The sequence below is a fragment of the Penaeus chinensis genome, chromosome 30, assembly GCF_019202785.1.
Source record: "Penaeus chinensis breed Huanghai No. 1 chromosome 30, ASM1920278v2, whole genome shotgun sequence".
Lineage (NCBI taxonomy): Eukaryota > Metazoa > Arthropoda > Malacostraca > Decapoda > Penaeidae > Penaeus > Penaeus chinensis.
The window spans coordinates 5,550,315-5,560,314 of NC_061848.1; the positions used below are offsets into that span (position 1 = coordinate 5,550,315).

Consider the following 10,000-nt stretch of genomic DNA (forward strand, 5'->3'; position numbering starts at 1 on the left):
ACAAAGAAATTCAAATTGTTATTTATCACTCATTTGTACTGTTACCTATTTTGTCAAATTGTGAAAAAAAAAAAAATAATAAAAAAAATAAAAAATAAATAAAAATCAAAACTTTGTATGTCAATACAAACTTTGATGATATCATGTTTTGTAGCAACCATGATACATGTGACAATGTATCGAAGTGTTAGGGGATTTGGGATGCTACAAAAAAGGCCTTATTGAACATGGCAGATATGTTAATGCTCCATGCTCCACAGCTAATTAAGATTAAATTCTTTCTCCAGGAGATAAAATTCTTATACTTTTATTACAAAGCAAATATACCCTCGATTCTTTAATCCAAACTACTTCCCCCCTTAACTATAGAAATAGTAGTAGAAATTCAATTAGTACACGAAGTAGCAAAGCTCCATGGGGTACGTAATGAGTAAAGCTTGGGGACCTTGGCTTGCAGAGTGGAAATGCTATGGGTAAACATTACCATACATTTTTTTCACCACATATTTGGGTGGGTGTGAGAGAGAGAGAGAGAGAGAGAGAGAGAGAGAGAGAGAGAGAGAGAGAGAGAGAGAGAGAGAGAGAGAGAGAGAGAGAGAGAGAGAGAGAGAGAGAGAGAGAAAGAGTAAGAGAGGAGATTGTGTGTGTGTGTGTGTGTGTGTGTGTGTGTGTGTGTGTGTGTGTGTGTGTGTGTGTGTGTGTGTGTGTGTGTGTGTGTGTGTGTGTGTGTGTGTGTGTGTGTGTGTGTGTGTGTGTGTGTGTGTGTGTGAATGTAAAACAGGGCTCTAACATAGGTTTGTGCCCAACATTATATTCATCTCTAATCAGAAATACAAATTTATTCTTCATGTACTGTCAACTTGACTTCCAGCTCTCCATTTAGAATTGCTAAATTTCATTTCAGTTTTTGTATCCAAAATATATACATTCTAATCATATTAGAATTTGTTTCAGATATGCGAGTCAAATAGGTGATCACAACACTGAGCAGCAACCTTGCAAGTGGGGAGAATGAACATTGTTCTTGTAAATACTTATTCAGTATCATTATTTTTGGTCATTCTAATACTTCAATTTTACAAGATGTGTATTGTGCCATTGCATTTTCAACCTTAGTTGCAATATTTTGTTACTCACACTTGTAGCAAACTTTCTTCTTATACTAACAATATATAACAGACCTAAGCCTTATTTTTAAGGCCATAGTCTGTTTCATATGGCGTCTTCTAAGTAATTATGGATAGCACAAAATTCCCTGTTACAACCTATGATCTATTCAGTAGTGGCTAGGGATGTAGTAATTTTTTTATTGCATTTAATATTCAAAATATATCGGGGGGAGGCATGGTGGCATTTTATTATAAACTGTTATTATAAAAGTCTTAGTACTATCATTAGTAATTATTCAGTGTTTGATTTCCATAAATTACCAAAAACTTATTTGTACCTGATCTGTTTCCTGTTGTCTTCTCATTCTTGATGCAAACCATTTTGTATTTTTTAGAAGTTCCATGTCATGGAGTGTGGGATGTAGTTCAAGCTTTTTTTTTTTTTTTTTTTTCAACCAGACAATGCAAAAACCTGCTTCAAGCTTATGAATCAATACAAAAATAATTCATTGTACACCATATGGTGGGATAAAAAAAAAAGTAATTTTGCATTTCATAGTGCAAATACTTCTCTTTTGCACAGTAGGTAAGAAAAAAAGTCACTACACTAACAACGTGGTATACACACATTGTGCAGTATAAAAATATCATATACATAGTTAATTAAAATGTTTTGGATTGCAGAGTCGACAACTATGGGTAATCTGAGTGGCTATTCATGAATTCAGTAGTTAGAAAATCCCCAATAAAACAGATAAAAGAGAACATAAAATACAAACTTCTAACTGATAAAAGGTAATTGAGATATGAAAGAGAAACTTTTCATTTATTCAAGGTCACCAATAATTTAAAAAAGCATATTCATTACAGAATCAAGTGTACATACAATTAAAAATGCAAAACTATGAGTACAAGATACAAAATGGTGGGAGAAAGGGTATGTAGACGACAGTGTGAGTAAGGGTTGCTGCCGAGGGTGGTTTGGGAGTCGGGTCAAGTGTGAGGCCTCCCTGAGCCCGATGGAGGACCCCCAGTCGACGGTGCCCAGCCATGGCAAACAGGGGGCAACATACATCCTTACCAAGAACATTCTTGTCAATGTGTCTGAAGTTGAGATTACAACTATTAACTCACTGGGAGGTTACTGGCATGATTTTCTTTGCACTTGTACAATGTGCTCCTTGGCCAATTTTTGCATAGCTTGACAAGCATGTACTTATGCAGCCCTGGAAGCATGGCACCAACCTCTTAATATAACCCGCTACTCACATGCCCACCACATCACCCACATACAAAACTCTACAAATAAGCTTACTACTAATACAGTGTTGATAAACATGCAACATGTTAAAAGTGTGTACGACTGAAATCACAGGTTAGGAGACCAGAGGTGGAAAAAAGATACAGTACGTAAATTTCATCCTATGAACTTTTTAATGATTCCCCACCCTTATTATACGCACTATGGCGTAATGAAATTCTAATTTCTTTTTGACAGGTTGATCCAATTAATTTTTTAATTTACTTCATTTACATAATTCTCAATGAACAATATCCCCACAAAGGGACTTAAAATACTAATAGCAGTACAAAGCATACACAAGATTGCAGACAGAGTAAAACCATTAACCTGGAGTACACTTGCCAATGGTCATCGTGTCCCAGCAGCAAAGGAAGAGGTAGGAACACATGGATGTCACTTGTGTGAGGTGACCGGCTGCTGTGCGTGCTGCTGACACCTTAGACATTTGGCTTGTCGCCCCTTACTTGCCCGGTCTGTTTTTTAACATTTTTTTAAATGGATATTTTTGTTTTTTTGTTTTTTTAGGTGATTTTTTAATAATTTATATTTACTTACTTTTTATTCTTTTTTCACTTAAGTGGCCTGCCAGCCATCACCAATTTCTGGGCAGTATTGATTATCAGTTCTTACTAAGTGGTCATCCTACATTCACTAAACGACGTTTCTTTGTCCCTGGGGTGTTGCTAATGGCAGTGTTTATCAAAGTTGATAGGTCCCCTATGCATTTCCAATGATAAAAATGTTTCTGAAAAAATTATAAACCCTACACATTCACCATGCTGGCAGTGTGGAGGCTCGCATCAGAAAACAGGGGTGGACAGCCGTTGCAGTTTAAATTTTACTCCAGTGAAAAACGTGCACATTTGGGCATCCTGCCTAGTGAGGTGTGGCAGGCCTAGAAGAGAGTATTTCTTGAGCCTTGCAGTGATACTGATATCTAGGGTCCCTCCACTGGATCATACCTTGACACATACACCACTTTTCACCACCACCTCCGCTACATATCTCCGGGAGGAGCTGCTGCTGCTGCTGCTGCTGCACACACAATTTACTGCATACATCTTTTTTATTTTATTTTATAATAATCAACAGCAAACAGAGACACTTGTAAACTTTCATATCTTCAAGCAATACCATGATCAAGGAAACTTATCCACTCAGGTTCTACTTAGTCATTATTTAGATTGACAGTCTTTATCAGAAATGACTAAATTAGTACACATTGGTAAAAGACTGGACATGTGCAGAGGAGGTGGCAAATCTTGGATACACAGTTTATATGCACAGGAAACATATCCTCTACCTAATCTCCAGATTCAGACGGAATGTTTGCATACACTGACCCAGTCAACAGCATGTGTATGGACAATTCAATTAACTTTGGCTCTTTTTTATTTTTATCATTATTTTTAAAAATTATATTATTTTGTTTTTGCTTTTTCCAGTTCACTTTGGTTTTCAACCTCACACTTTAGGCTAGCTCTTGTGCCAGCAAATCAGACATGAGGTCCAAATTTTGTGACATGTACAATGGAATGTGCTGCTTCCCAGTGGATGCCCGCACATTGAGAAGCAAGAAGTATCTAGACAGGTACACATACGGAGTCCCTTCTCAAGGACTGGAGTCAAAAGAGCAATACAACAGCCAGGCACGTCATTCTGTTGGCTAAGGTCATGTCTGCTTGTGGACTTGAGGTTGCTGTAACATGAGACAGCCGAATCACATGTGAAAGGTGGTACCAGCAGTTAAAGCCTTGGTCACTTGTACTTGAAAATTATTTTGTGAATGGTAGATGCTATCAAAGCAGGACTGGAACCACTGCAATCTGTGCTACAATTCTTTGGCGGTGGCATGACTAGCAAGATCCAACAATGTGTTTCTCTGTATCACAACCAGTCCATGTCATGACCTGGGAACCTCAAGCTCATTTGTACTTTGGACGCACACCAACATCTTAACTCAAGAGCCTTGGTCATCAAAAACTTAATGCTACACAAGTCCCATGGCAGTAGGAGGGCAAATGTGGCCAGAACTCACAAACTGTCAGACAATACTGGATGAAGGACGATTTTTAACATATTTTGATCCTTGGTTGAACATAATTTTTAATTATTCACTGCTTGCACATACAACTGAGTACATTCATAAGTCTTGGATTCACATGAAGATAGTTTCAACAGCTGCCCCCTTATCCTGAGTCAACCAGTGGTACAGATGACAAAAAGCAGCAGATGCCTCCACTTCCTCTCCAGAAGGTGATGATATCATGGCAGTGCCTATGGATGTGTCAAGCAAGTGAAAACCATTATCCACCACCTCTCCATCGACGACTTCCCCTTGGCTTTCGTAATCGAGATAATCTGGCGGATGGTGACACCTTACTTGAATGATGAGCCCCTTTTCCACCCTGTCCTTTTCTTGGCCTCATATCCTCGGCTTATAGGTTAGGGAGACATGCACTCTCTGGACATCAGTCTCTGTGCAGTCATGGTCCGTGAGGGAAGGGGAAGGGTCAGGTACAGGCGGCGTTGCTCTCCTGCGTGGGCTTGACATATAGTCTCCCGCATGCGGAGGGGTCTTCACATCTGCGCTTGACGACCTTCCCCTTGATCCCTTCTGACCGTTCTCCTTGTCCTTCTTGCTCGAGGATCGCCGGACCAATTTCCTGTCCTTGTCCTTGCTTGAGGTCCGTCTCACTGAGCTTCCCACGTTTTCACTGCTGCCTCCACCTGGTGCAGAAACAGGGTGTATATTACTATCACTTACACATAGAATACATGGAATATCATACTTTATAATTTACCAACAAAATTTGATTTGTCAAAACTGATATACAAAATTCAATAAAGATTGTAATCTACTACCTTTGAGGAAATATTGAATAATTGCTTGAAAGGTTATGGAAACTAAAATATCAAACTTTTCTACCACTGAAAATCCAACAATATAAAGGTTACACCCCCCTCCCCCATTTAGTTCACCCCCAAAGATAACTGATCTGAGATGAAAGATGGTTAACCAACAAACACAAAGGATCCATGGATATATACAATCATACTTTCACTCACACACACTCAAGCACATTTATACACTTAAAAACAAACAATAATCATAAGACCTCCTTCAGAGTTCAAATACTTTTAGCCTTGTCACAGCCAGGACAATTCTGAAACCAGGTCCACACCTGAGGGAGGCCGATTGATTGAGCCAGATCGGAGAATATAAACTGCATGAGGCTGACACTCCACATCCACTGGTGTGAGAGGAGTTCCATGCGGGGAGTGTGACAGGAACCACTCGCTTCTTGTGCGCATTCGTTCTGTCTGTCTCTCGTGTACCTGGAGGATTGCACACAACAATAGGTTAAAGTAACATGCACTGGCTAGCTGGTTTTAACGGTAATGCTGGTGTTGATTGAGAAATAGGATTTTGTATATGAGATATTTTCCCTTTTCTCATAATGTTTGAAATTAACTACTAAAGAAATTAGTATCCATTTTGAAATATTCAATATTTCAATATGACTACTGACAAGAAAGTTCATTTTTGATATATTTCATTAAACTGTGAGCTACAACTGTTCCAAAGAACATTCCACCTAAATATAATTCAACTGTTATCCAGTATTTCTTCAACCATTCATTGAGGTATGAATCATATATATCAGGTATTCTATTACTATATTTCAGGGGGGGGGGGGGTAATAAAATAAATAAATAAATAACTGCACAGACCCACTTTTTCTATGGTATTTTCCTGAACCCACTGCCATAACAAAAATAAAACCAAAATTTCTTCTCTTCTCAGTTACAAAGAAGAACCATTTTCATTTCTATAACTACTTATGCAGACATGCTTAAAAATCACTGACTCTGAATTCTTAATACCTACTGCTTGTGCATACATCATTCACCTCTGATGTAAGAGATGTTCAGTGCTTCTGTATTCTTGTCACTGCCTTGAAAATACAATAGCTGTATACAATAGCAGCTTAAACATATAAAGGAGCCATATACTTATCTCTCTATATCTAGATTATACAAAATGTAACATTATATATATATTTGTGCATGTATATATGTAGAAATTTTACATAATATATTGATATGTATGAGGATATGAATATGCTTGCTTCCTCTGAGTAAAATGAAATGTTGCATTTCTTCTGTAATCTGTATCATTTGTTAAAATTTCAAACTGTAATGTCTGTCCAACAGAGAAGACCAATGCTCTATAAACTTTGTATTACTTGATAATCTCAAAGAGAAAGACTTTAGTTTAATTTCTGATATAAACATATATATATGCCTTTATCTAAGATACATTCAAAAACTGCTTAAATCTTGTTTTCTCTCTGAAAATTGATAACACCACCTCATAAACACTGACAAATGCTAGAAGCTAAAAAAGCCTGCAACGTTTCAAGTTGAAAAAGTCTTCTCAAGCAGAAACACCAGTAGCAGTAATCCCACTTGGTGTTCCTGCCCGCAGCCTTGTTTTACATCCACCATCACTAATCTGGAGTTGTGTAACATTATATTTCTTAAGCTTATTCCTATTCAAATCTAATTTTTTACACATTTCCTTGTCTGCACTTTGTCACACAATTTGTATTTTATAAATACCATCACCAACCATACTATAGATGGTGATACATTACATAAATTTGCCATCACAACTTGGGCAAAACATCTCTTTATATGTGACAATAAACAAACTGTACTATATCTCTCAAGTTTCAATGTATTTGGGAAGCAGTAATGTGCAAGATGTTGTGGTGTATTTTGGCTTTATATCTGCAGGAGTAGTTTGGAGAGCAATACCTGGTTCTGTATACTCTGAGCCCGAGTACTGGAAAAGTTTTTAAATTGGACATGGATTAGTGTAGAGTATTGGCAATTGGAAAGTGTTTGACAGCATTCTTCAAAGGCAGTGACTTCATACACAAATATACAACACTGTAACATCTCATCAGCACAAAGGTAAATTCCTAGTCTATTTACCTATCTGTATAAGAGGTATAATACCAAACATGAATGGGTATTATTCCCGACCCCCAATTCTTAACTTTGATGCTGGAAATGCAATTCTCCAGAAAACATATACTTGAGAAAAATCTTTGTGGAATGTACCGGTATGCTTCAACAGGCAAGAGTTCAAAAAAAAAAGTTAGAGTTAAGAAGAAAAAATAACATATTTACATAAGTACTAACATGCATGCTCAAATACAAAGGATAGCGCATCATAAGTCTTTTATAAGATCTAAACTGCAATTAAAAATCTACAAAAATATCTGGGGCATGCAAAGCAGATTGGTATTAGTAGCTGGTAAGTTCAACAAAACTACAACAGACAGACAAGAAGGGAAAGACCCTCTCATACCCGCACACTCAATTCTTTTATAACCCCTAGTTGACTCTTTTATCATCTTTTTTTTTTTTTTTTTTTTTTTTTCTGGCTGTCTGGATAAGACACTTGTATGACAAATGAACCTGGATTATTTAACAAGTGTAGGGAAAAATTACCTACACATCACATAGGAATAATCGGAACAAATGTAACATTGTACCTTTGACAAAAAATTACAGCCTGTGCTCAATATCACTTCATGAGTCTTGTATGTAGAAAATCAACATGCTATATGAATGTTCTCTTGAGCAACAGTATGTAGCCAATGTCATTTAATTCAGTTTTGCTCTTTAGGCTTAACCTGTATCATAAAGGCCTACAATGTCCAGTTTAAATTTTATATCCAAAGTATCAGTTTTAAGTTTATATCTGTCCAAATTGGCATACAAAATAGGAATAGTAATAATAATAATAATAACAATAACTGAATCATAATACAGATTCTTATATATCTTATAATGAGAAAGAAGTGACAAAGGCTGCCATAATAATTCTGCTGCTCTCAATACCTTTACAGTACTTAACTCTATATATCTATTCCTGTCAGTCATGTATTTCTATTTGAAAAGATTGATGTGAATACAAAAACCCCTAACTAAAATATACTGTGTGTCTACTGACTAAATACCTTTCACAAAACAAAATAGGCATCTGCCACTTTCAATGGTGCTGTTGCAATGGACTAGTTCATATTCAGACCAACTATTAAACTAGGAAAAACAAATCAGTCAAATTAATAATTGTACAAGATGCCCTCCTTCAATATACAAAATACAATTTGTTTAAAAAATTATCTATTCCATATGAAGCCTTAACAATCAATTAAAGAGACATATATTCATGCTACTTCTAAAAGTACTAACATTTAACATAACAGTTCATTTTTCTAATCCTTTATAATCAGTAAAGTATCTCTTTTTCTTCTACAAATGAAACAAAATGGGTCAATATGGCATATTTAATCTGACTAATAAAACTAATTTTCAATACTGCTGGGGGCTTTCATTCATATCTCAGAAAGTATGAAAAAAGTGGTGACAAGATTCCCAAAACTGTATCTCAAAACCAGTGCAACCTTATGACCTTGCATGAACTAAGGAAAATAAATGTAATAGTATGGTGTGCTTATATATGTATATCTTCTGAAGGAGAAGGACTCCCATCCCGCTGACCTGTGGCAGGTAGGAAAGGCTCTTGGTACTCTCTGCGTAGCGGTTGACTTGCCGCAGCTCATCCAACGTCATGTGAAGAGCGGAGTGGGAACTGCCGCTGCTGAGGTCCTCCCCATTACCCTGTGACACACCACACAGCAAAACTCTCAGTCTTCATTTGACACTCCGTGCCCATGGAGGAATGCACAGAAACTCCCATTCAACTTCATACATCCTCAAAACACCACTTTACTACATCCCAAGCACGCGAGGGAGCACCTTATGCCAAATACAGGAGATGAAACTACTCACTACACCCAGCTCTTATAGCTTATGCTTTAGAAAAGTGGTTTTATAGTAGGTGTGCACCAATCTTTGCTTATTTTCTATGAGACTAGTATTTATCTTTGAGCTAGTTTACATTTTCTTTCATGTGTAGTTGTGGTGTTAGTCAAAGGAAGCTAACAGATTCAGGTTCAAGCTGGATCTTGCTCACTTTGAAATATACAGTTGTTTACTTTTCTGAGAAATGTCAAGTATTCTATTCTTTATTTCATAAAAATGTGTCCTACTGAACTGCATATCTCATTTAATCCATCAGTGACGGTATTAGAAATCTTTTGGTGTCATAGACTCCAGTGATTCCTGGCAACTGTCCTGCCGCTGGGAGCGGGAGTCCGCTACATGTAGCGGAATTTCCTACTCGACGTGCTCTAGTGTGTCACCACGCATATAAACGTACTCGACAGATCAAGTGTTTTGTTATGACAGCTATACACAACCCAGTAGTAACGGGTTAAGTAAAACAAATTGTTAAAAATTCTCAAACAAATATATATATAGATATCTATCTTTCCTTTCTTCATTGGTATTATTATTCATCAAAAAAACAGTAACTCAATGGTGCTTCATATAAAAAATTAACCACTCTAGGACACAACAATCAATCGCAAAGAGAATCCAGCCGATCACTCTCAGTCTATAATGCCCTCCTCTCTGTAATAATTCATTACCACTTCTAAGTTCC

The 10,000-nt window shown here is 36.9% G+C and overlaps 1 protein-coding gene across 8 annotated transcripts in view; it reads right to left on the reverse strand.

The window, feature by feature from the left end:
* Positions 1–1,921: 1,921 nt before the first annotated feature.
* The window catches only part of LOC125041401, a 33,099-nt gene continuing 25,020 nt past the window's right edge, over positions 1,922–10,000 (reverse strand). For 5 of the 8 annotated variants that reach the window (XM_047636317.1, XM_047636321.1, XM_047636318.1 and 2 more), the window contains 3 exons: positions 8,995–9,114; positions 5,598–5,751; positions 1,922–5,142 (listed from right to left, as the gene is read on the reverse strand). In XM_047636317.1, the coding sequence (XP_047492273.1) occupies positions 4,838–5,142; positions 5,598–5,751; positions 8,995–9,114 (579 nt within the window). In that variant the 3' untranslated portion in view covers positions 1,922–4,837. The remainder of the gene's footprint in view (positions 5,143–5,597; positions 5,752–8,994; positions 9,115–10,000) is intronic. The other 3 variants (XM_047636323.1, XM_047636322.1, XM_047636319.1) reach the window with 1 other exon arrangement.